This window comes from Podarcis vaucheri (assembly GCF_965113315.1).
Source record: "Podarcis vaucheri genome assembly, chromosome: 2".
Classification (NCBI taxonomy): Eukaryota; Metazoa; Chordata; class Lepidosauria; order Squamata; family Lacertidae; genus Podarcis; species Podarcis vaucheri.
In genome coordinates, this window is record NC_138760.1 from 131,345,439 (window position 1) to 131,372,511 (window position 27,073).

The following is a 27,073-nucleotide window of genomic DNA, read 5'->3' on the forward strand; positions in this document are numbered from 1 at the left end:
ATCCAGGCTTCAGCTCCGGGACACAAGGAACTCAGAATGGCAGCCAACAGCAGCTTCTCGCCATTCAACCCAGCATCTGGAGACTGGGAAGCGTACGCCTCCCGTTTCACCTTCCTCCTAGAAGCCAAAGGGGTCACCGACGAAGAAGACGCCAAGAAGAGGGCGATATTCTTCAGCGTCTGCGGAGAGGAGACGTTTGAAATCGCCCGGGCTCTCCTTGCGCCTGAAGACGTCGCTACGGTTCCATACAAAACAATAATGGAACAGCTGAAGGGGCACTTTTCGCCGCGGCCCTCAGTGGTGGCTCGTCGAAATGCCTTCTACGCAAAGCGACAAGCCCCTGGGGAAACCATAACTGGGTTTGTGACCTCTCTCCGCCAAGCCGCCCGGTTCTGCAACTTCTCAGAGCTGGAGAACATGCTTCGTGACCGCCTCGTTGGTGGCCCGAAGGATGAGAAGCTGCAACGACGCCTCTACGCTAAGAAGGACCTAACGTTCCAGGTCACTCTGGAGGAGGCCCTGGCAACGGAAGCTGTCGAGAGGTCGACACAAGAGGCACGGCCGAGCCTGCCATCCCAACCGAGGGTCCACCACGAAGACCTCACCGACGACTCAGGATCTGACAGGGAGGAGGTGCACCGAGTACAGCAGCGCACTCAAGCAGCGCACAGACCACAGCTGCCTCGACGAGAAGGAGGAAACTGCGCAAGCTGTGGGGAGAGTCACGAGAGGAGGACCTGCCGTTTCCGCAACGCAGAGTGCAGGCAGTGCAGAAAATTGGGACACATCGCCCGGGTGTGTTGGGCTCGGCCCACCAGACACCAGGCATCAGATGACCAACCCAAGAGCCCCAGGTTCCGGGGCCCAACGCACCAAGGCAACTCGACGGAGCTCACGGACTTCCAGGTATACCAGTTGCCCCACCCCAACGTAGAGAAAATTTGTGTAGAGGTACAGATAGAGGGGGCCCCATGCCGCATGGAGCTTGACACGGGTTCAACACTATCCATAATCTCGGCAAAGACCTTAAGGAAACTGTGTCCTACTGGGGGTCCCAAACTCAGGCCGGCCCCATTCACCCTACGGGACTTCCAGAAACGTAAGGTCCCCACAATGGGGGTGGGGACCTTCAGGGTGCAATACCGAGGGCGGACGCGGCAACTGGACTTGCTTGTGGTCAAGGGCCCCTACATTAGCTTACTGGGATTGGCATGGTTTGGACCACTGGGGCTAGCTGTCACCGGGGTGAACAACACTAGCTTACAAGTGGACGTGGACTGTGGGTGTCGGAACTTAAGAGGTTAAGTTTTTCCCATGATGCCTCAACATTCTGACATCAGCTTTCGAAGCTGGGAGGAGTTTTCTGTCTGTTTTCTCTCGGTCTTTGAGAGAGGAGGACGCAGTTTGCCATGGCTGCGAGGAGTCCTGGATGTGTTTGAGAAATGTCGCAATAAAGAGCTGTACATAGACAATCCAGTGCTCTGTGTGTCTTTCTGGAGCACCGTGACAGCTTCAGCGCTGTGTTTCACTCTGCTGGCCGTGACTGAAGGAAGCAGAACGCGCAGCTGATGGAAGCGCGCCGGACCGCTGTTAAGAGATAAGTTGGGTTGTAAACCAATTAGCACGTCACGGCAGATCAATAAACTTCACAGGTTATGGACCCTAAATTACCGCTTGTAAAGCTGTCGCTGGAGGCTGCCGGAATGCTTTGAAGTTCTGCGTTCGGAGGTATTGACGCTGACGGGAGCGGGGCCTGTGTCTGAGGCAAGCAAGCTGGGTGAGACACGCTGTGCTGTATGCTGCAGTAAGCCAAGAGCTGTGCCTAACGTTCGAAGGCAAGCTGACGGTGACGCTGAAGCCAGCTTGGAGTCCTGCCTGACGTTGTGAGAGGCAGATCTGCTAGACCGGGAGCTGGAGAGCGGCTGTTTGTTTACGTGAGTACGCTGGGCCCCGGGGGAAGATGGCAGAAGGACATGATTCGTATTCTGTACCGTTCGAAAAATTGGACGGCAAGAATTGGGAAGAATACAGCAGGAGGCTGAGGGCATGGCTGGTGGCGAAGGGTCTTTGGGAGGCCGTGCAGGGACCCCCACTACCCACACCAGGGGCTGGAGCTACTGCAGCTGAGATAGCAGATGCCCGTAGTTCCCAGAGGAGGAATCAAAAGGCCCTGGGAGCAATCATACTTAGCCTGGATGGCTCGCAGCTACCTTTGGTTGAGGGGCTGGAGAATGCTTGTGACGCTTACCAAGCGTTGGAACGGGTGCACCACAGAACCACGGCTGGGGCAAAGATCCACACCACCAGACGCTTGTTTGAGATGAAGTTACGTCCTGGGGACAGCATCAGGAAGCATGTAACTGATATGCTGGCCGTGTTTAACAAGCTGCGACTGTTAAATGTCGATTTTCCAGAGGAGCAGAAGGTGTACATTTTGCTCAGCTCTCTGGACAAGAGTTATGACAATCTGTGTCTAACTCTGGAGTCTATGGATCCGCAACAACTGACGCTGAATTATGTGTCAGGACGCTTGCAAGACGAAGAAGAAAAACGCCAGAAAGAGGGCAGAGCTGGCACCGGGAGCTCTGGGTGTAAGGGTGGAGCCAGGCCAGCGGAATGCACGGTTCAGGCTTTTTCTGTTCGTCGTTGCTACGTGTGTAATTCCACAGAACATCTGCGGCGCAATTGCCCCCACCGGAGCAAGGAGGCAAGGCAGGATGTTGTCAAGGTCAACTCCCCTGGGAACCAGTCGGGTTTCCATGGGAGCCAGCCTGGGAAAGGAGCCAGGCGTGGGACTGAGTCAAATGAACGTGTCAAAGACGAGACTTATCAAATAACAGCCAGTATGGCATTGTTGGAGGACAGCTGTGAGAAAGGCTCTGAGTTTTGTTTTGTGATAGACTCTGCAGCTAATTGCAATTTGATTCCAGAGACCCCTGCTGTCGAGATGCGGAATCGCAGAGCAGTTCCGGTCGGGAAAAATGTACTGTTCGCAAATGGACAGAAGCAAACTGTTACTAACGTGGCAACTGTGTATGTTTCTGTTTTGCAGGAGCAGTTGGAGTGTTGTACCGTCCCAGGGATACACCACTGTCTTTTGTCTGTGCCTTATTTGTTAAAGAAGGGGTTCAAGGTTTGCTTTGAGGAAAATACCTGCACAATCTCCAAAGGAGGGAGGATACTTGCCAAGGTTAAAAAGGGGCAGAATGATCTCTTCATTCTTAAGACGCCTCTGGAGGGTGAGGGGAAAGTTGGAAAAGCACAAGCCTTGCGTGCTGCAGTTCCCACTCATGTGTCATGTGCCCATGTTTGGCATGCAAGGACAGCTCATGGTTCTTTAGAAGAACTACAGACGCTGCCTGAGGTCGCCAAAGGTTGTCACATTGTAGAATGTGGATGCGTCACAAATTGTGAAGCATGCAGACAGGCAAAGGTGAAAGGGTGCAGTTACCCAAAGGTGGAGAGGGTACACACCAAACCCTTTGAACTGGTTCACATAGATCTGATGGGTCCCGTAAAGGAACCAAGTCTGGGAGGGGCCAGGTTTCTGCTGACGATGCAGGATAGCTTTACGCAGAATACCTGGACGCATGGTCTCAAATCCAAGGAAGATGCAGCACAACTGATCAAAAGTTGGGTTGAGGAGGTGGAACTAAGGTTCTCCACCAAAGTGCAAGCAGTCACAAGTGACAGAGGTGCTCAGTTTACAGGATCTGCTTTGCAGAGGTTCTTTCGCAAGAAAGGGATACGTCACACAGTGACTTCACCCAATCAGAGGGGGGCATCAGAGCTGAGATGCGAAGCTCAGGTCAGGGCTGCAAAGGTGTTGCTGACAGATTCTGGTTTGCCACCAAAGTTTTGGCTGGAGGCAATCAAGTATGTGAGCTTCACCTGGAATCGAACCTACAATTCAACGGTAGGTGACACACCATTTGGTTTGTTGCATGGCAGGAAACCCCAGATTCATTTTTTGCGCACGTTTGGGTCACAAGCATCTGTGCCAGTGCCTGAGGCTTTGCGAGGGCCAGATGGATCCAAGTTCCGGAAAATGATCTTCTGTGGGTATGAGCCAGCAGCGCGTGCATGGAAGTTTGCATTCCCTTCAGGTGATCAGAGTAAGCTGCTGATCAGCAAACACGCTGAGTTCTACGAACAGGATGTAAGGTCAAAGACTCCTGTCAGGCGTGATGTTCTATCAGAATGTCTTTCTGATTCAGAGCAGGAAGATTCTGAGGAGGAAGGAGAGGCTGAGTCTGCTGATGAAGATCAGGTCACTGACCAAGATCGGGAGCAGGGTGGGGCATCTCCACAAGTTGTTAAAAGGGAGGCCAAGAGTGAGCCTAGTTCTCCGGTGAGTGTACGGGAGAGGATTCGAAGTCGCTATAAGTCAGAGGGGGAATCCCGGGATGCTGAGGACACACCTGCTGGTGATGGTGGGTCAAGGGAAACATCTGAGGTTGTGCCCAGACGGTCAAGTCGCACAACGAAGGGTATTCCACCTGACAGGTATCAGGCCACAGGTGCGTGGGTAAGTTTCGCACAGTGTGAACCTGAGAGTTATGTGGTAAGTCCACAGGTCTTGTCAGAATGTGACGCAAGAGGGGGTGTGGGTGTCGGAACTTAAGAGGTTAAGTTTTTCCCATGATGCCTCAACATTCTGACGTCAGCTTTCGAAGCTGGGAGGAGTTTTCTGTCTGTTTTCTCTCGGTCTTTGAGAGAGGAGGACGCAGTTTGCCATGGCTGCGAGGAGTCCTGGATGTGTTTGAGAAATGTCGCAATAAAGAGCTGTACATAGACAATCCAGTGCTCTGTGTGTCTTTCTGGAGCACCGTGACAGCTTCAACGCTGTGTTTCACTCTGCTGGCCGTGACTGAAGGAAGCAGAACGCGCAGCTGATGGAAGCGCGCCGGACCGCTGTTAAGAGATAAGTTGGGTTGTAAACCAATTAGCACGTCACGGCAGATCAATAAACTTCACATGGACACCATATGCAAGGAATTTCCAGGGGTTTTCGACGGGAAATTGGGACAGTATACGGCCCCCCCATTGCGCTACAGCTTGAACTTGCAGTACGACCGGTCAGGCTCAAGGCCCGCCGGGTCCCGTTCACCTTGAAACCCTGTATAGATGAGGAATTGGACCGACTCGTGGAGCAAGGAGTGCTGGAGCCGGTGCCTAATGCCCCCTGGGAAACCCCAATCGTCACACCCGTCAAGCCTAATGGTTCGGTCCGCATCTGCGCAGACTACAAATGTACCATAAACAAGGCCCTCACGGCCCATGCATACCCAGTGCCAGTGGTCAGCCATGTCCTTGCCACCCTGGCTGGGTCAAAATTTTTTGGCAAGCTGGACTTGGCCCAAGCATATCAACAGCTGCCAGTAGATGAGGCCACAGCAGAGGCACAGACGATTGTGACGCACAGAGGAGCGTTCAGGGTAAAGCGGCTGCAATTCGGTGTCAGCGTGGCACCAGGCATATTCCAGAATCTAATGGACTCTCTCCTTAAAGGGATTCCTGGCGTCACCCCCTTCTTCGATGATGTGTTGATTGCCGGGCCCACACCAGAGGAGTTTGAGGACCGCCTCCGCACCGTTCTGCACCGTTTCCAGACAGCAGGTCTCAAGGTGAAGCGGGAAAAATGTCTACTAGGAGTGCCTCAGGTGGACTTTCTGGGATTTATGGTGGACGCAGAAGGGGTTCACCCGACTGGGGACAAGGTACGGGCCATTTGTGATGCCCCAGCGCCCAAGAGCAAGACTGAACTTCAGGCCTTCTTGGGACTATTGAATTTTTACCATTCCTTCCTTCCCCACAAGGCGGCGGTAGCGGAGCCCCTACACAGACTCCTGGACAAGCGGGCCCCTTGGGTGTGGGGCCAGCGCCAGGAGGCCTCATTCCAAGCAGTCAAGGACTTGCTTGTCTCAAACTCTGTCTTGGCACACTTCGACGAGAGGCTGCCGGTGGTGCTAGTATGCGACGCCTCACCCTATGGCATTGGCGCTGTCCTGGGGCACCAACTCCCGGATGGAAGAGAGGTACCGGTGGCGTACTTCTCCCAGACACTCAACGCAACCGAGCGGAACTACTTGCAAATCGACAAGGAGGGTCTGGCAATCGTGAAGGGAGTAAAAAAATTCCATGATTTCTTGTACGGGCGGCCCTTCACTGTGGTGACTGACCACAAGCCGTTGCTTGGCTTGTTTGCCCCCGAAAAGCAGACCCCCCAAGTGCTGTCTCCTCGCGTCCTCAGGTGGTCAATTTTCCTTGCCAGCTACCAGTATGCACTGATTCACCGCCCGGGGAAGGCAATGGGCCATGCGGACGCCCTCATCAGGCTACCACTACCGGAAACAGGCCCCGACCCAGCACCTGCACAAGAGGTTATGAGCCTGGAGCTGCTTCCCGACCGCCCCATTCAGGCACAAAAAGTTGCACACCATTCCAAGAAAGATAGGGTCATCTCCCGGGTCCTGGACTGGGTGTGGAGGGGATGGCCCAGCAGCAGCCCCGGGCCAGAATTCGCTGGCTACACAACCCGCAAACATGAACTGTCAGCCCACAAGGGGTGCCTGTTATGGGGAAGCAGAGTCGTTGTTCCCCAGCCCCTCTGCAAAAGGGTCCTCACAGCCCTACACGAGACACATCCAGGGGTAGTAAGAATGAAGGCCCTGGCCAGGAGTTATGTGTGGTGGCCAGGGATCAACGGAGAGATAGAGGCCTGGGTCAAACACTGCCAGGCCTGCCAAGAATCCCGCCCAGATCCCCCAAGGGCCCCAGTCCAGTTCTGGGAGTCCGCCCGAGCACCATGGTCACGCCTGCATGTGGATTTCGCTGGCCCCTTTCAGGGGAAAACATTCTTCATTGTCGTGGACTCCTACACCAAATGGCTGGAAGTCGCACTGGTACCGTCCACTTCCATGTCCGCAGCCATCCGGGTACTACGCAGGCTGTTTGCAACCCACGGGCTCCCTGACACTCTCGTCTCAGACAACGGGACTGCATTTACGTCAGGAGAATTCCAAACCTTCACAGCACAAAACGCCATCCGCCACATCCGTTCGGTGCCGTTCCACCCTGCCACCAATGGCCAAGCAGAACGCATGGTGCGGACCACCAAGGACACCCTTCGCCGCATGACGCAAGGGGACTGGGAGTACCGCCTTGCCACATTCCTTCTAGCACAGCACAGCACCCCCAGCTCAACGACTGGCCGGAGCCCCGCTGAACTACTAATGGGTCGGCGCCTTGCAATCAGATTGGACCGCCTTCACCCCGATAGAGCTCAGGATGAGGTAGTGGTGGGGGAAGGCAGGAACCCCCGGACCTTCAAGGCCCAGGACCCAGTGTACGCAAAGAATTTTGGGGCAGGCCCAGCATGGGTACCCGCCACAGTCACCAGGGTCACTGGCCCAGTATCGTACGAGGTGCTAACGGATGGGGGGCAATGCTGGCGCCGCCACTGCGACCAGATACGGCGACGATTCCCGGGAGAAACCCAGGAGGAGGACAGGTCAGAGGAGTCCCAAGGGAACAGCGGGGCAGTGAGGCCCATAGAGCAGGAGGGGCCAGCAGGAGAGGCAGAATCAGTAAATACAGAGAGGACCCCTGAGGCCGAAAGGACACCGGAACCAGAACCACGAATGAGTGAGCCGGTTGCACCAGACCAAACAGCCCCATCACAGCCAGCATCCTTGGAACACGAGCCAGAGCCTGGAGCCCGGACCAGGGAACACCCCAGGCCGCAACGCACACGTAGGCCGCCGGCATACCTTGAGGACTATGAATGCGACCTCCCGGGCAGGACTGGAACTTAGAGGGGAGGGGTGTTATGTACTGAGTTAAATAGGATCCAAACTGAAGCAGTCTGATTGGTCCTAGAACAATAGGATTCAGAATGCAGCAGTCTGATTGGTCCTAGAACAATGCAGCAGTATGATTGGTTGGCAGGAACCACCCAATCCTGCTCCAGATAGAAGTGAATCCACAACCTGATTGGCTTACAGTAGAATTCCGGAATTAGCCAATCATGTGCAGCCCATTGTGTAAATAATGTATATAAAGCAGATACTGTGAGGGGACATTCAGACTCTGAGTATATTTCAATATCATACATTAAAAACTTCCCTGAACAGGGCTGCCTTAAGATGTCTGCTGAATGTCAGGTAGTTGTTTATCGTTTTGACATCTGATGGGAGGGCGTTCCACAGGGCGGGCGCCACTACCGAAAAGGCCCTCTGCCTGGTTCCCTGTAGCTTTGCTTCTCGCAATGAGGGAACCGCCAGAAGGCCCTCGGCACTGGACCTCAGCGTCCGGGCAGAACAATGGGGGTGGAGACGCTCCTTCAGGTATACTGGGTCGAGGCCGTTTAGGGCTTTAAAGGTCAACACCAGCACTTTGAATTGTGCTTGGAAACGTACTGGGAGCCAATGTAGGTCTTTCAAGACCGGTGTTATGTGGTCTCGGCGGCCGCCCCCAGTCACCAGTCTAGCTGCCGCATTCTGGATTAGCTGTAGTTTCCGAGTCACCTTCAAAGGTAGCCCCGCGTAGAGCGCATTGCAGTAGTCCAAGTGGTAATATACCCAAATTCACCCACCTCTTCCATACGACCATTTATTTCCCAATTTTTAAAGACGGGTTTCCCCATAAAGTTATTTTGTCGTAGGAGAAAAGGTCAAATATGTATTTTTTGGACATTTGATGTCATATTGTTCAAACTGATGTTATTGTTTCAATAGCATCTTGAGAATTAATGTATTTAGACCCAAGTGCTGCCCATCTTTCTAAAGGTGCTACTTAAGAATATTCCAACGTAGCCCAATTTGGACAGTTGTTTTCAGTTATGGGTCTTCAGAATTGTGTACCTGACAGAAAATATGCTTGATGATACAATTCTAAGTTTGGGATCCCAAATCCTCCTTCTTTTATCAGTATTTGCAATTTTTGCATAGATATTCTTGGAACCGAAGAGCCCCAAAGGTATTTTCTGAACAAAGATTCAATTTTGAGAAAGTATTTGCTTAGTATGTGAATTGGAATGCCTCTCAAAATCTAAACTAGTCTAGGTATTATGTTGATTTGAAGAGCATTGACTTTGCCCCAAAGGGTCAGGTTCAATGACTCCCACCTGTCGATGTCTATTGATACCTCATGATATATTTTGTTGATGTTTATTTTTTTTAAAGAATTTTTATTGGTTTTTCACATTTTATATAGACAAATACACACACAAAAAACGAACAAAAAAGACAAAAAAACATGTATAATTTCAAAAAATCTTATTTTCCTAACCTTACTCCCTGACTTCCCCTCACCCCCTCCCTTGCATCCCTATTCCCAAAGTTATGTCAGCAAATTGGCATTTCTCCTCTTATACATCATAATATTAATCCTTATGTAAAAAGAAAACAAAATAAATTTTTCTAAGTTGGACCCCAGTTCCCTTCCGTCGATTTCCCAATTTATCTTAGATAAATGTCATATTAACTAAACCCCACAATCTTGAGTGATGTTAATTACATCCTTCCCTCCCTCCCATCCCCGATTTGCGCCCCTTCCCAATACATGTCCAAAATGTCAATTCTTAGCCTGGGTCCCACACGTCCGAGGCTCTCAAGTCTCTTTCAGTCCCTCTCCGCCGGTCTTGTTGGTAGTCTTTTATGTCGGTCATCAAATCTCGAAAAAGTTCTGTCAAAATCAACCTGTAATCTCTTCCCATACGTGTTCTAGGAAACAACTGCTGAAGAATTTCCACAAGGCCTGGATCTTCAAGATCATAGTCAAAGTCAGTGTGGAGGCCCCAATTATATTTCTTTATTTTAAAAACCTGTGTTTCATACATTCCCGGGGCCTCCACTTTCGTCTTTTGCATCTTAGTAAACTTAGTCCAAAAGTCTCCTTGCTTATATTCCACAGGCGTCAGTTCCTGGTTGGTACTTTCCAACTTTACTTTCTCTTTTTCTTGTTTAGTCTCTTCCCCTTTTTTAGTTATCATTTCGGATTCAGCTGTGGATTCTTTCTCATTCAGGTCCTCACTACATTCAGCAGAGCTGTTTGTTCCAGAAGTCAAGGTCCCAAGTTGTTTACTCATAACAAAAGTCTGCTCTTGTAAGATTCCCACCAGCTTAAACATTCTTTCGATTTCCACTAGTATTTTTCCATCCACAGCCATTGTAATTCCACAGAATTCCCCCTAGAGGGAATCTGGTTACTTAGTGTTCTTTTCTCCAACAATCCTCAAACTTATTGTTGTTACTTTGTTTCCAACAATTTTATTCAATTGTAACTCATTATAATCCAGAGGGATCTTAAGTAAAGGTTTTTCCACTCTAAATTGCCCGTTTGACAGCTTTGACAGCTGTCAAACTCTGCTCCTCTTACACAAGCTCCGAAACAGGACGCTCCCGGGCCCGGGAGGGGGGTTGTTTACAACAGAAAAAGGAAACTTCCGAAACTCCACTCTCCTGCTCAAAATTTCTTTTTTTTTTTTAACGAAATCTTGGACGTTACTGTCTTTTTTAACTCACCCCTTATAGGGTGGACTCTCCAGCTTAGCTCTTATGTTGTTGCTCTAAATCGTCTGCAAAGGGGGGGTGCGGACTTCCTTTTAGCACACCCCCCGGTCGTCTCAAATTCACAGGAAAAGTTTCTAAAAATCCAATTCCATTTTACTCACGGGTTATTTTTCAGTCCGAATTTCAAGGAAGGAAGTCAGCGCTCTCCAGTCATGGCTCGCGGCTTCACTCGGCGGAGGTAGCGATCGACTCTCAGTGCCGCGCCACCCCCCGTATCCTCTCCGCAGCCTTTAAAAAGGCTCTTCATGAATCAGGGGGGGCGTTTAAGGCACCCACCGAGTCTTCAGTCCGCAGGCATCCGTGCCTGCGGTTTCTAAGGGTCCCCGCGTCGCCGGCACGGCAAAGACCCATCCTCCGCTGAGCCGATTCCCTCCGGAGCTCGGAGGGAATCCGCCATTTCCAGATCGCGCCAACCCCGGAAGTCCTATTTTGTTGATGTTTAATAACACAAGTCTCATGGTATTAATATATATAGGAATTTAATGTTGTCTTTGCAAATTTGAAATTGGTATTGTTTAAACGGTTGAACCAAAAAGTTATTTCCTATTAACATCAACTCCAATTTGGACCAGTTTATAGTGTATCCAGATATATTACCCAAAAATCTATATTTTGCATTAATTTTGGAACAGTACTGTGAGATTTTTTGTGATAAACAGAAGAATATCATCTGCAAACATTACCAATTTGTTTTCAAGTGAGTTATGAATTACACCAAAGATTTCCTTATGCTGTCTAACAGTACATGCCAGGGGCGCCAAACAGATATTAAAAAGCAAAGGCGAAAGTGGCCAGCCTTGCCTAGTACCTCTGGATAATGTGAAAGGTGCAGACATTATGCCGTTTGTCTTAACACTAGATGTAGGGGAGCAATATAATATGTTTATCCATTTTATAAAGACTAATGGAAAACCAAATTTTTGTAGTACTTTTTCTATATATAGTTTGTAGACCTTATCAAAAGTTATTTCTGCATCTAGAGATATTATAGCTAAAGCTTCACTGTTCCTGTTTAAATATATCAAATCCACTACCAGCCTGATGTTATCTGCAGCTTCTCTCATCTTTATAAAGTGTATTTATTAATCCTAATGAAATTTCAGATGGCCCCCCTGTTGAGGGTTTTGGACATTTGTTTTCAGAAAACTGTCTTGGTAAGTTTCTACATGTAAGATGAAACTCTGGCTGTGAAGCTGGGTTGTTTGCACAGGTGCAAAGATAAGACGCTGGTGCTGGTCCAACCACAGTTGCTGCCAGTTAGCTTCCAGACCCAATTCAAAGTCCTGGCTTTGACCTATAAAGCCTTAAACGTCTGAGGCCCACAATATCTCAGGACCACCTTACAGTTTGATCCAACCTCAGGGCTTTTCTGATGTCCATCATGTTTTGCCAAAGTCACCTTTACCTTGATGATCTGTGGCAGCCTATTGAGTAAACATGTTTTCTCCTGCTCTGCACCTGCTCCTACAAAGTTTCAGGGGAGATCTTTCTTCCCTTTGCAATCATCAGAATCACAGTGATCTATTTTTATTCTTTCCTGAGTCCAACTAGCTCCCACCCCACTGCTTGAATATTGCCTTTGCAAGCAATAAGGTAAATATTGCAATTAAGGGCAGCAGGAAGATTTTTATCCCACTGTGCCTGAAAGGTTGGGTGTATAAAATATATATTGTGCCACAAAATCCTGGGGGCCAAGACATAGAGCAGGTGAAGTCAGAAGGCACATCTGTGTGATGCTGCTTTTTAGATCAGTAATTTTGACTGACTGGCTTTCCAGGAAGGGGACATCCTCAGCCCTGCCTGGACCAGGGAGCAGAGATTGCACCCTCTCACCACCTTGGTGCAAAATAGATGCTCCACCTCTGAATCATCACCCTATAGCTCTGAGCCCAGAGCTGGACACCTCTCTGTATTTGTTGATTCACTGCAATCTCTGATTTGCAAGAATTTGGGGCATATTATGAGCAGCTAGTATTGGGTGGAACAGCTACAAGGAAAGTGTAGCAGGTAGACCCAGAATGATAACACTGCTTGTGTTGCTGCCTCTTGCAACCAATGGTATGCAGCTGAGGGGAAAATGCCCACTGAATCCAATCAAGGAGCAAGTTTCGGCTGCAAATTTTTACCGCCTAGCAGACTACCTCATTAGTGGAGTCATATATCCAATATTCTTTCATGAACAATCTCCTTTCACCTTTTCCAGCACCCCTGCCAGCAGACTTGAGACGTAAGTAATGATGCATTGATATAGTTCTTCTTCCTATCTACTCTCCATTTCCCCTAATACACTTGTTTTCTGATAAACTTGAAAATGTTAATTACATTACATTTCATTAATTTATTTAAAGAGTTCTTTGTGTCCATTCAGTTAGTGAAAAACCATGTTTCAAAGTGTTTTATAATGAATTTTAAATAATTAGTAGTAGTTTTGACATGTACTGCTCTCCAAAGCATGACTTGTTTTCTAGAAGTGCTTTGGGATGTGTTTGAGTTGCAAGTTTTCTGTAATAAATAAAATGTGAACACAATTCTTTCCCCCATGCACAACATATTCTATGCAACTTCAAATTATAAATGTCGACTTTGCTTCCCTCCACCCTCCTCCCTTGCAAAACCTCTGCAGACACAGGTACAGGTAGACCTCTGTCTCACTTTGTTCTACCTCCTGGCCCCTTTTCCAAGTCACTTTGATTAATACAAAAAAGAATGTGAGGATGACTACGTGACACACTTTTTTTGCAGCTGGGTGGATAAGAAGAACTCACACGTTATTTCCTTCTCCCTTGCTCTTCGGGATATTAATCATAACCCCAGCCTCTTACCCAACATCACCCTGGGCTACAGCATCTATGATACCTATTCTGAGGGAAGACTGACATCTGACTCCATGACAGACCTGCTTGCTGGTGGGAAAATCAATATTCCAAACTACAGCTGTGGGAAGCAGAAAAGGCTGCTAGCTGTTCTTGAAAAAAGTGAATTTGACATCTCCACACACATTGCAAGCATGTTAGGAATCTACAAGATCCCACAGGTAATCAATGGGTCCAAGTGGAACACACCTGGCAAAATTAGCCACCTTGTTGTTGTTTCTGCTGCCATCTGTCTGTCTTGAAAGACGATGGCGTGAGCCTCTGGGATGAAGTCAAACCACTGTGTAAGTAGTATCAAAGTGACCTCCACAGTGCACAAGCCGAGGCAGTGGGTACGGAGGTCCAGGGCTGCCCAGACGACAAGACCTCATAGAATCATAGAATCATAGAATCATAGAGTTGGAAGGGACCACAAGGGCCATCGAGTCCAACCCCCTGCCAAGCAGGAAACACCTCCATCTCAGCCTCACTGCTGTGATCCAAAGGAAAACAGAGCAATACATTTGGCACAAGCTTGGCTGCAGGAGTTGCTGGAAGGAGGCAAACAAAGCACCACTCAGCTGACTTAGGATTTGTGCAGGGTTTACTCCTTAACCTTTTCTTCACCCAGATGTTGGAGGGTATGAAGGGTGATGGAACTCCCTTGCAGTTGAGGACAGACAGGGCCCTTTCCTACTATCTTTCTAGGGCTTACTCAAAACTTTTATTTTATTGCAGCAGGCATTTTCATTTAAGTTTGGTTATAGTGTTTTACCTTTTTGATTGTTTTTTAAAGAATCTTTTTTAACTGGCTAGAGAATTTTGCCATTAATTGGTATAAGGATTGCTTGATTTTTAAAAAAAATATTGTTTTACTTCCAAAAAAACAGTGAGGTTTGCACTAAATCTGTCAGCATCCTTCACATAGACGTATCGGGTCTTAATCCTGAAACACAAGCCATCAATCTCTTTCCCTTTTCTCACCAGCTCAGTTATGGCTTTGCTCTTACTGATAAATTCCAGTCCCCTTTTGTCTACCGGATGGTCCCAAACCAAGAAACGCAGTACCAAGGCATGGTTCAAGTCCTCCTGCATTTCAGGTGGACATGGGTGGGCCTCTTTGCTCCAGACAATGACAATGGAGAAAGGTTCCTGAGTACCTTGACACCTCTAATGAACAAAAGGGAAATTTGTGTTGCCTTCACACAAAGAGTACAACGAGAAACTTGGCTATGGATACCCCATGAAGCACCTGTCCTGTGGAGACAAGTCAATGTATTTGTTTACTTTGCAGACTCTCAAAGTGGACTTTACATAATCATAGAGGTACAGTCCTTACTGGAAAGGATACAGACTGGGGGGAAAGTCTGGGTAACCACAGGTCTTCAGAACAAAATTTTCCTATGTGATATTCACTGCTTCCAGTATGCTCATGGCTCTTTGTCCTTTGTAGTGAAGACCAAAAAAAGGATGAAGAAGGACTATTATGGGCCAATGTCCTTGGCTAGTCAATGGTATTCAGAAGAAGCATTTGATTGTTCTTATTCCAGGCATGCCTTGTCTGTGAGGGGTATGACCAAATGCAGAGAGAAGGATAATGTGAAGATGCTGCCCCAGGAAGAGATTGAAAGAATCCTGTCCCAAGACAGCTATGTGAACTACTTGAGTATCCAAGCTGTGGCTCAGGCCTTCAATGCTGCATATTCATCCAGGTCAAAAAGGATGTCGATTGTGGGTGGAGGCAGTTGGGATCTTCAAAAGCTACAGCCATGGCAGGTAAGTCCTTTTCCTCTTGCAAACTGGAATTTGTTGTCCCTTCTCTGGAATCACCATGATAATATCATCAGAATCGGTCTTGAATTGAGTCAGAACGTTGGTTGGTGTTGTCTACATTGACTGATTGGCCGTTGACATTGTTTTCACCTGCTTACAGAACTCCATCAGAATTTCTACTACCCTGGTTCCCAGGGGAAGGGAATTCTACACGAGTTGCAGGTGGAGTACAACAGAAATGGCCCATCAGTGTATGGGAAGTCAAGATCACAGATTCAGTGCAATGTTCCTGCAGACAGAATTATTTGCAGACAGCAACTCATAGAGATGGAAGTGGAGCTTGTTCTGATTCAGCAGTTATCTACTTCGTAGCAGCCTCCTACACTGCATGGTTTGGGAATCCACAAAAGGTCTAAACATGTAGAATCTAGATCTAATATGAATATTAGGAATTACTTTTTACAAAATGTAACAAAAACACTAGGATTGGACACTGCCATATTACACTGTCATTAGACAGCAATACTCTTGAATGATTTTGTCTTCCAATTATAACCACACTTCTGCGTTATACGTAGGGCTGCCTCTGAAGACTGTTCAGAAACTTCAGAAGATGCAGACTTCGACCATCATGTTGTTCACTGGGACAACACTGTCTGAGCATATTACACCAATCCTCGTCCAACCACACTGGCTGCCAATAAGTTTCCAGACTCAATTAAAAGTTCAACGTTGACCCTATAAAGCCTTAAATGACTGAGGACCAAAATACCTTAAGGACCATCTCTCAGACCTTGATTTCATAATCTGAGACCCTGCTGCAGTGGCTCCCATTTTATCCCTCCAAATCAACCTTTCCTAATATATGTAACAATGTTGATTTTCATCACCCCCAAAATTTTGGAAGTTGATTGAGGGTGTCTAATAATCTAGAACAGTCACATGGTTCCAAATGAGAAATACAGTGGTTCTTATTCAGAGAAGATCAGGATGCAGGGAAAACATGAAACCATGTTGCATAATTCAGCCCTGCTAACTCATTGCTGGATTTTCCTGTGTCATTCTAGCTTCATCGTTTCTTGAAAGAAGTCCAGTTCTACTCTAATACTTCAGCTGATGGGCAGTACTTGGATGAGAATGGGGCACTGGCCATTGACTTCGATATTGTGAATTGGGTGCTGTTTCCTAATAACTCTCATGATAGAGTGAAAATTGGGAGGATAGAGAGACAAAAGTCCTCAAATCTGAAGTTCACCATTAACCCAGAAGCAATTGTGTGGCCCAAGCTATTTAAGAAGGTAGGAAAGATTGGATCTGTCATTTTATTAACTATGACATCTGCTATGCTCTAATAACATTTTGAATAGTACATATGAGGTTTGCCTGCAATCTTGTGGGAGCTTTCCTAGAGCTAAGTTCTACAGAGTTTAATGGACCCTGCTCTTGAGTAAACATGTATAAAATGTCAAAGTAAATAGGAGACTTTTCAGAGCAGAGCAGAACACATTTCCCCAACTTGGTGCCCTCCAAATATTGTGGACTACAACTCCCATGCACCCCAGACAGCATTGTGCAAAGATATCCGAGGGGCACCAAGTTGGGTAAGGCTGGAGTATAGTAAGGTATTCCACTTCTGTTTGGGCATAGAGACATGGCACACAAGCAAACTGGACACCAAAGTCTACACTGGGTGCAGACTTTGGAAGCAACATCAGTGTCTCTGTTGGCAGATGTGACGGCAACAGGTAGAAGACTTGTTTTATTGCTGATGTTCATATGATGGTTTATGCCATGCTCCTGTTTGTTGTTAACTATGAGATATCAATGTAAAGGGGGTGGGGGTGGGTGAGGAAGCAGAATCACCAAAATGGTTTCTCTGCCATGCAGATCTGCAAAATGTAACTGCCCAAAATATGGTCTGGGGTCACTTGAGGTTATTGGAAGCAAATATCTCCTCTCCGGGGTCCTTCCAAAATTCTATTATCTGTGTCCAAAGGCATAAAAGCGCCTATCACTTTCTCCTTAATGCTCAATATTCTTTTCATGCCTAGACCGTCCCTCGATCAAGATGCACAAAAAGCTGTCTCCCTGGATATTCCAGAAAAGTTCAGGAAGGGAAGCCGCCCTGCTGCTATGATTGTTCTCCTTGCTCAGAAGGGACCATCTCCACTCAGGAAGGTAGGAGAGGAACTTGGAAAAAATGGCCTTTGATGGGAAGATGGGGCAAATATTTGAGCCACTGCAAACATGATGTTAGTAATGTCTAGTTCCGTCATCTGTCAGGTGGGCACCATTGTCATTCTGAGAGAACAACAGAGGCATTCATGGTGGGTTCTGGCACCTCTTTTTATAGAAAATAGCACAGGTAATGTTACCCCATGAATGAAATGTCCTCTTCGGGGAGGGTTCACCTATTGCCAGAAACCTCAAGAATATAATAAAAGCAATGCTCAGCAACTTGTTCTAAGAGGGGCCAGTGGATTTCCCATGGGATCCCAGAAGCTACATACACAGAACAGCCCTCCCACCCACCCGCCATGTGATTGTTGGATAAAAGCAGCAATGCAAAAGCCAGCTCCAGATGGCTGGAATGCAAAACAGGATGTTGTGGTTTGCAACTGTATTGTTGGCAAAAAGGAGGAGTCTATTCTCTGTACTGAGCACCGGATGTTAGCTCAGAGTGTCATGTGACCTGTGCTGGAAGTGCAGGGGTGGAGCAGTGACTCTTCTGATGGAGTCTGAAGGGTGCAGTCACGTTTTCTATGTACTGCTGAATGACAGGAATAAAACATGTAAATAGGACTCCTGTCTGTCTCATTTCCCCTCCCTGGGAGGAATGCAGGGAGGGAGACAAACAGAGTAGCAGAGGGTGTGTTCTCTTCACATCTAATGAGGAGAATCGCCGGTTTACGACCTAGCCTGCCGGGAGTAGCAGACGGAAGGTAAACAAGTATCTAGCTCAATTGCCCGGGGGGAGGCCAGTTTACCTCTGACTGTGAGCTGAGATACTGACATATGGCAGCATTCGGATGGTTGCGATTCATCGAACATCTGCATGAGAGGCTGGTGAATTGTTCTCCTCTGCTCCAAGGGAGGAGATAAACGTCTGAGAGCAGCCAGACGCTGAACAGACGGCTGGACCCAGAGGAAGCTGTTTTCCTAGCAACAGAGCTCAAGGTATGCTGCATTTCGGGCTAAAAGTGTGAACGCAGATTGATTAATTCTCTGGTTCACGGGGGAGCTGCGTTTTGGAAAAATACAGCTCCGGGAGAAGAGGTCTGCAGCTTGGAAGCTCAGCCTGCATTCCACGGATTCTTGTGGTTAAGATAAGAAGTCCTGTATGCACTGTTGCTAAGTAACGATCGTGGAAAGTTACTGGCAGAGAAGCTGGAGTGTGAGCCTGGGAAAAGCAAAACAAAACCACGGAGTGTTTTGGCTACAAGTTTACGAGCTCTTGGAAGGGACTTTCCATAGTAGCTAGCGTTTAGCTGCCAGGTGCCAAGAGCGTAAACAACTTGCAGTTTGCCTGCCACAGAGATGACAGGAAACAGCTGTTGGATTTTACAGCTTGCTTGAGAGTGTGAGCTAGAGGCTTGGCTTCAAGATGGATGCCAAGAAGGGGGGCTGCCTTACCCACCTCCCTTAAATAATGACAATTATTCATCTTGGTCTGTAAAGATGAAGGCCCTGCTGCAGAATCAGAGGCTTTTTGATGTAATTGAAAACCCCATCCCTGCAGCACCAACCAGAGGTTGGGAGTCACAGAACGTGAGGGCCAGGACTGCTATAATTCTGTGTGTCTCAGATGAGCAGCTTGTGCATATTCAGAATTTAGAACATGCGAAAGAGGTTTGGGACACACTACGTACAACACATCAGAGAGATGCTGGTTCTTCAGCGTTGCTGTATTTTGAGAAGTTGACCAATCTGAGATTAGCGCCTGATGGAGATGTTCAAGCGCACCTGACAGAAATGAAGTTTCTGCGTCAACAGATGGTGGAACGCAATTTCAATCTACAGGAGGAAGTGTTTTGCTTCATGATGATAAACAGCCTGAATTGGACCTACAAGGTTGTTGCCAGTCAGCTTGGTTCCCTTCCAGCTCAAGACCTGACTGCGGAGAGAGTGTGTGCCGTGGTCCTTAATGAACACGACAGACTTGCTGCACTGGAAGTGAAGGACAGGGGGAGGGAAGAACAGAGTTCAAATCTCCCCACTGCTGGTGCTACTGCAGAGCATGCTACAGCATTGAGCGCTGTCCGATGTTACAATTGTGGAAAGACTGGGCATCTACAGCGAAACTGTAGAAAGCCACGCCAGTCAAAAGGAGCTCTACGAAGCCTGAGGCGTCAGGCAAAAGCCGTACCAAGTGCCAGGTGAAACCTGCAAAGGCTATGATGGCGAAAGGAACCACGCCAGATGTTGGGAACTCGTTCATAATCGACACTGGTTGTACAAAACACATGTGCCCGCACAGAGAACTGTTTTCAACGTTGAAGAAGCAAAGCTTCGCTGTGAAACAGGCCAACGGTCAAGAGCTGATAGCGACCAGGATTGGGACTGTGTATCTTGAGTCTGAACTTGACTATAAGCAATGTTTACCTGGTTCCAGAACTGAGATTTAATCTGCTGAGTGTGTCGCAGATTGCAAAGAAAGGACTGAAACTGTCCTATGATGCTAAAAGCTGCAAGATCTACAAAGATGGAGAACTGTATCTTACTGCCAGAGAGAAAGATGGACTGTATTTGTTGACTTTTGATCAAAGTGATTACATGAAATGTAATTCTTCTGATTCTAACGAAATCTCTCTTGCAGGTGTGGCCAACACGAGCACCAGGAAGGTGGCCAAGAAGGTCGACAGAGCATTTCAGCGGGTGTATGCTGATGTGATTGGTCCTCTAGAACCATCTAGAGGCGGTGCACGATATTGCCTTGTGTGTGTGGATTGTTTTACTAATTATTCTTGGGTTTTTGTGATGGAGAAACCGCAAGAAACTTTAGAAAAGTTTCAGGAGTTTTGTGACAAGGTGAAAAATATGCATGATGCTAACATTGATTGTCTTTTCACAGATGAGAAGCAAATTTTTCTGTTACACAAGTTTCAGAAGTTCCTGGATGGAAAAGGGATAGACCACAAAGTTGCTGTTTCAGCCGAAGCGTGGAACAGAGGGGTCTGTGTGAGAGTGAACAAAGAATTGCAAAAGGGGATGCATGCGCAATTGCTGAGTTCACATTTGCCACATGAATATTGGGCTGAGTCTCTAGCGTCCTATCTTCACGTGTGGGTGAGAAAGGTCTCAACAGAGTTGGGATGTTCTCCTTTTGAGAAGCTGTTCCATAGAAAACCTTCTGTTGCCTATTTCAAGGTTTTCGGGTCTCATATGAGAACAGAAGCTCCAGGTGGAGTAAAGAATGCCAGAGGCATTTTTGTGGGATATGAAAAGGGTCTCTACAGAGTAATTTTGTCTGAATCTGGTCAGGTGATTCTCACAAAGTTTCTAGAGAGTGCTCCGGAACAAGAGCGGGTAGTAGTACACACATTTCCCACAGGTGGCGATTCTGATGATGACGATTACACAGATTACAGTGGTACTGATGATGACAGTGATAGCTCAGAGAGTTCAGTTGTAACAGTCATTGAGAGAAAATCTCACACAATGGATAGACCTTCACAAATGAAGGAAGAACCACTGAGTGCTACTGGTTCTCAACAAAGTCCAGAGGATGAACCAGTGAGCACAGAGGATCAGCACCTCATACGCAGGTCTGAGAGAGTTACAAAGGGTGTACCACCAAAGAGGTACTCAAAAGAGTTTGCTAACTTAGCTGTTGCATGTGTTGCTATTGTTAACAACTCAAAGCAGGTTAAAGAAGTGTCTAAGTCAGAGACAAAGACACAACAGAGAGTAGCTAGCCAAGGTAATGCAGAAGCACTCATTCCTTGGAAGCCAGACAACCAGAGAGGTACACTGGTGAAACCAGTGGTGGGGAGTTCCAAGGGTGGAACTGAAACAACAGGGGACTGTTATATGTATAACAACTGTTTGTTTTCTTCTCTGGATCATGTTTTGCCTATTGATGCTTTTGGGGGAGATTGTTGGATAAAAGCAGCAATGCAAAAGCCAGCTCCAGATGGCTGGAATGCAAAACAGGATGTTGTGGTTTGCAACTGTATTGTTGGCAAAAAGGAGGAGTCTATTCTCTGTACTGAGCACCGGATGTTAGCTCAGAGTGTCATGTGACCTGTGCTGGAAGTGCAGGGGTGGAGCAGTGACTCTTCTGATGGAGTCTGAAGGGTGCAGTCACATTTTCTATGTACTGCTGAATGACAGGAATAAAACATGTAAATAGGACTCCTGTCTGTCTCATTTCCCCTCCCTGGGAGGAATGCAGGGAGGGAGACAAACAGAGTAGCAGAGGGTGTGTTCTCTTCACATCTAATGAGGAGAATCGCCGGTTTACGACCTAGCCTGCCGGGAGTAGCAGACGGAAGGTAAACAAGTATCTAGCTCAATTGCCCGGGGGAGGCTAGTTTACCTCTGACTGTGAGCTGAGATACTGACAGTGATCTCCAGCAACTAGTGTTCAAAGGCATTGAAAGGCCACCTCCAATGATGCAGGGAGGACCTGTCAGTGAATCTGGTCCTGGGGTCTATCTTGGTGAGTGATGGAAAAGTGGGCAAGAGAGCCAGGGCGTATTGGGTTCACCAACTCCGTAGCCTGAGGAGGGTTGTCGTCCAGCCATGGAGTCAGTCAGCACTAGAGCCAGAGAGACCACTTGACAATTGCTGAGAGGTCCAAGCAATTCAGGAATGGAGGCAGTGCCACACAATAATACTCCTCTGAATTCCTTGGAGGAATCATGGAATTCTACTGAAATATGTGATTTTAGAAAGTATAATTCTAGCGTCAGTATATTATAAAATAAGTTTAGGCTTAACACCTCTGCTTCTTAATATTCGAACATGACAAGTTGCCTTTATCAGTCAACCTATTGATCCATTTAACCCACGGTTGTTTATTTAATCATTTTAACCCACGGTTGTCTATCCATTTAATCCCGGGGCCAGATTTTTTTCTGGCCTTTGCACTAGATCTAAATTTTCGACGTGAAAAATAGCAGTTAGGTGCTGCTGTCAAGCTGTCAATCACCAAATGCAATAGTGATGTCAGCTGATTTCATGCTTTAAAGTCCTGATTGCCAGCACTTCAAAGTACAGTGTGGGCCTTTTTGAAAATCCTGTGCTTGCAGCTCCACAACATTCAGAATATTCTAGGTTTGTGACTGATGTTAGTATACTGAAGTGTGTGTTTTTTCTCTGCAGATGCTGATGAATGCACCAAATGTCCAGAAGATCAACGTCCAAATGAAGACCGAGATCAATGTGTCCCCAAAGTAATAACCTTCCTGTCCTATGAAGAAAGTTTGGGGAGCCTCCTAGCTTCCTTTGCTCTCTCCTTATCATTAACCACAAGCTTTGTGTTAGGAATCTTCTTTAAATACAAGGAAACACCAATAGTCAAGGCCAACAACAGGAACCTCTCCTACATCCTCCTCATGTCTCTACTGCTTTCCTTTTTGTCCTCCTTCCTCTTCATTGGAAAGCCAAGGAATGTGACCTGCCTTCTCCGCCAAACAGCCTTCTGCATCATCTTCTCAGCTGCTGTCTCTTCTGTCTTGGCAAAAACCATCACTGTGGTCCTTGCCTTCCTGGCCACTAAGCCAGGGAACAAGGTGAGGAGATGGCTGGGGAAGAGTTTGGCCCACTCCATTGTCATTTCTTGTTCCTGTGTCCAAGTTGTCATCTGTATGATCTGGCTGGGGATCTCTCCTCCATTCCCAGACTTTGACCTGAGCTCCCAGCTTGGAGAGATCATTGTCCAATGCAATGAAGGCTCTGTTGCCATGTTTTACAGTTCTCTTGGCTACATGGGCTTCCTAGCTGCCATCTGCTTCACAATGGCTTTCTTAGCCAGGAAGCTGCCTGGGGCCTTCAATGAAGCCAAGCTGATCACCTTCAGCATGCTGGTCTTCTGCAGTGTTTGGGTGTCCTTTGTGCCCACCTACCTGAGTACCAAGGGGAAATTCATGGTAGCCGTGCAGATCTTCTCTATCTTGGCCTCCAGTGCTGGGCTCCTGGGCTGCATCTTCATTCCCAAATGCTACATTATTATATTGAGGCCTGATTTGAACACAAAGGAGCACCTGACAAGAAAAAAATAAACATGACGTTTTATCCGTAGTTCTACAGATATCATAAAATTCTACAGTTGGAAGTCCCAGCCACAATCTCAACTGGAGTTAGACTGATCATGTCCCATAGCAGGATTTCATAAGCTGCTTAAGAAATTGCAAACGGAATTGCTAAAGTACAAAAAGAACTTAGCTGAATTAGGAAGAAAGTGACTACGTAAGGGATATATGTAAAAGGTCTTATGGGAATTTGTTTATTTATTTATTTATTTATTTCTCCACTCATTTTGGGTGGCTTACAGCGCATATTGAAACATAAGAAAAATCAAACATTAAAAACTTCCCAATATAGGTTTATGTAGTTCTTTGTCTCCTTGTCATGCGAAGGGAGGAGGTTCCACAGGGAGGGCGCCACAACCCAGAAGGCCTTCTGCCTGGTTCCCTGTAACTTCTCACAGTGAGGGAACCATCAGAAGGCCCGCAGAGGGGGACCTCAGTGTTCAGGCGTTGCGATGGGTCGAGTCCTACCTTCCAGGAGAAAACAAGCTTGCTCAAAATTAATGAATTGTATAATTATGAAAAGCATAAATAATTTTTTAAAAAGAAAGAAAAATAAAACAAGCTATCTCCTCTCAGTCTCCTCTTTCCCAGGCTAGACATATGGAACTCCTTCAACCGTTCCTCATAAGGCTTGGTTTCTAGACCGTTGATCATCATAGTTAACCTACAATTGAGTAAGCTGATATGCTATCACTACTCTGTTGGAGGTAGGAAAATAGCATGTAGGGGAAGTTCTGCTCTCATCTCTGGCTTGTGGGCTTCCCTTAGGGTCACCTGGTTGGCCATTGTGAGAACAGGATGCTGGACTTTGGCCTGATTCAACCTCAGGGCTCTTCTGATGTCAATCATGTTCTGCCCAACTCACCTTTACCCTTGATGATCCATGGCAGCCTATTGAGTAAACATGTTTTCTCCTGCTCTGCACCTGCTCCTATCAAGTGTCAGGGGACATCTTTCTTCCCTTTACAATCATCAGAATCACAGTGATCTATTTTTATCCTTTCCTGAATCCAAGTAGCCCCCACCCCACCAGTTGAATATTGCCTTTGGGACCAATAAGATAAATATCACAATTAAGGGCAGTGGAAGTTGTTTATTCCATTCTGCCTGGAAGGTTGAATGTATAAAATATATATCATGCCACAAAATCCTGGGGGCCAAGACACAGAGCAGGTGAAGTGGGAAGCTACATCTGTGTTATGCTGCCTTCTAGATCTGACAATTAGGCTGACTGGCTTTCCAGGAAGGGGACATCCTCAGCACTGCCTGGAACAGGGAGCAGAGATTGCACCCTCTCACCACCTTGGTGCAAAATAGATGCTCCACCTCTGAACCATTACCCTATAGCTCTGAGACCAGAGCTGGACACCTCCCTGTATTTGTCAGTTCACTGCAATCCCTGATTTGCAAGAACCTTGGGGCTTATTAAGACCAGCAGCTAGTGTTGGGTGGGACAGCTACAAGGAAAGCGTAGCAGGTAGACCCAGAATGATAACACTGCTTGTGTTGCTGCCTCTTGCAACCAATGGGATTCAGCTGAGAGGAAAATGCCCACTGAAGCAGATCAAGGAGCAAATATTGCCTGCAAATTTTTACTGGCTAGCAGACCACCTCATTAGTGGAGTCACTTCTCCAAGGCTCTTTAATGATCAACCTCCTTTCACTTTTTCCAACACCCCCGTCAGCAAACTAGAGATGTAAGTAATGATGCATTGATGTATTTTTGCTTCCTATCTACTCTCCATTTCCTGTGATAAACTTGTTTCCCGATATACTTGAAAATTTTCATTTCATTTCATTGTTGACTGTGCTTCCCTCCATCCTCCTTCCTTGCAAATATACTGCACACACAGGTACAGGTTTACCTCTGTCTCACTTTGCTCTACCTCCTGGTCCCTTTTCCAAGTTGCTTTGATTAATACAAAAAATAATGTGGCTTTCATTTTCACTGAATTGAGGCTGACTGTGTGACACACTTTTTTCGCAGCTGGGTGGATAAGAAGAACTCACACGTTATTTCCTTCTCCTTTGCTGTTCGGGATATTAATCACAACCCCAGTCTCTTACCCAACATCACCCTGGGCTACAGCCTATATGATAGCTATTCTGAGGGAAGACTGACTTCTGACTCCATGACAGACCTGCTTGCTGGTGGGAAAATCAATATTCCAAACTACTGCTGTGGGAAACAGAAAAGCCTGCTAGCTGTTCTTGAAAAGAGTGAATTTGACATCTCCACACACATTGCAAGCATGTTGGGCATCTACAAGATCCCACAGGTAATCAATGGGTCCAAGTGAAACACACCTGGCAACATTAACCACCTGGTTGTTGTTGTTGTTGTTGGCATCTGTCTGTCTTGAAAGACAATGGAGTGTGTCTCTGGGATGAAGTCAAACCACTGTGTTGACAGTATGAATGTGACCTCCATAGTGCACAAGTCTAGGCAGTGGGTACGGAGGTCCAGGGCTGCCCAGATGACAAGACCTCCCTCTCAGTCTCACTGTTGTAGTCCAAAGGAAAGCAGAGCAATACATTTGGCACAAGCTTGGCTGCAGGAGTTGCTGGAAGGAGGCAACAAAGCACCACTCAGCTGACTTAGATTTGTGCAGTGTTTACTCCTTTTTTAAAAAAATATTTTTTTATTAACAGGCCAATCACATCACATTAATTCCAAATCACATTAGTCCCAAATTACACAGCTAAATTTTTAAATTTTTGTTGGGGATACCCATACTTCGTGCTCCGAAAGGGATCCAAACGTCTCTCTTGCTGTTGCTTTAATGTACCTTCTCTTTGTTAAAATAAAAAAATTCCTTCCAGTAGCACCTTAAAGACCAACTAAGTTAGTTCTTGGTATGAGCTTTCGTGTGCATGCACACTTCTTCAGATACACATCTGTATCTGAAGAAGTGTGCATGCACACGAAAGCTCATACCAAGAACTAACTTAGTTGGTCTTTAAGGTGCTACTGGAAGGAATTTTTTTATTTTGACTATGGCAGACCAACATGGCTATCTTCTCTTTGTTGTTTTCCTCATCTTCTTGTTGTTATCATATATTCCTTTCTTAGTGATCTCTGGTAGTCTCCACAAGTGGGTTGAAAACAAACGTTGTTATATCCTGTGTGGATTTTACACTCCTCCAAGAGCCATATCAAAAAGAAAAAAAACAGACGCCATTTCCGCACCTCTGTACAAAACCTTCCCAGCCTCTCATCAATTTTCTCAGGGGGCCCTGCCAGGTCCAACTCACATTCCGATATAGTAACAAGCCATGGTCCTCCTCCCCCTCGTCCTCCTGTAGGCAGGCCTGCCGTAATAAATCTCTTTTTATTGCTGCGTCACACAGAACATTCATTCCTTCCCAATCTTCCCACCAGCCATGTCTTTGATTAGCAATTTAATTCCACACATTTCTTAATCCTCCTGCTTGTGATCAGTAATTGCAACGATTCTTTTCTTGGGGGGGGGGGGTTATTAGGTACTCACATAAGACAAAAAAAAGAAAAGTCCCCCTCCCTGTGCAGTGTTTACTCCTTAGCCTTTTCTTCACCCAGATGTTGGAGGGGATGAAGAATTATGGAACTCCCTTGCAGTTGAGAACAGACAGGCCCCTT

The 27,073-nt window shown here is 46.9% G+C and overlaps 1 protein-coding gene across 1 annotated transcript; it reads left to right on the forward strand.

Annotated features, from left to right (window-relative positions):
* Positions 1-1,960: 1,960 nt before the first annotated feature.
* On the forward strand, positions 1,961-23,424 carry LOC309527571 (vomeronasal type-2 receptor 26-like; the record flags this gene model as incomplete). The annotated part of the gene is made up of 7 exons (XM_082214397.1): positions 1,961-2,591; positions 12,778-12,805; positions 13,317-13,608; positions 14,414-15,202; positions 16,267-16,497; positions 17,251-17,377; positions 22,526-23,424. The coding sequence occupies 7 exons, from the start codon at positions 1,961-1,963 to the stop codon at positions 23,422-23,424; spliced, it is 2,997 nt and encodes a 998-aa protein (XP_082070523.1).
* Positions 23,425-27,073: the final 3,649 nt, after the last annotated feature.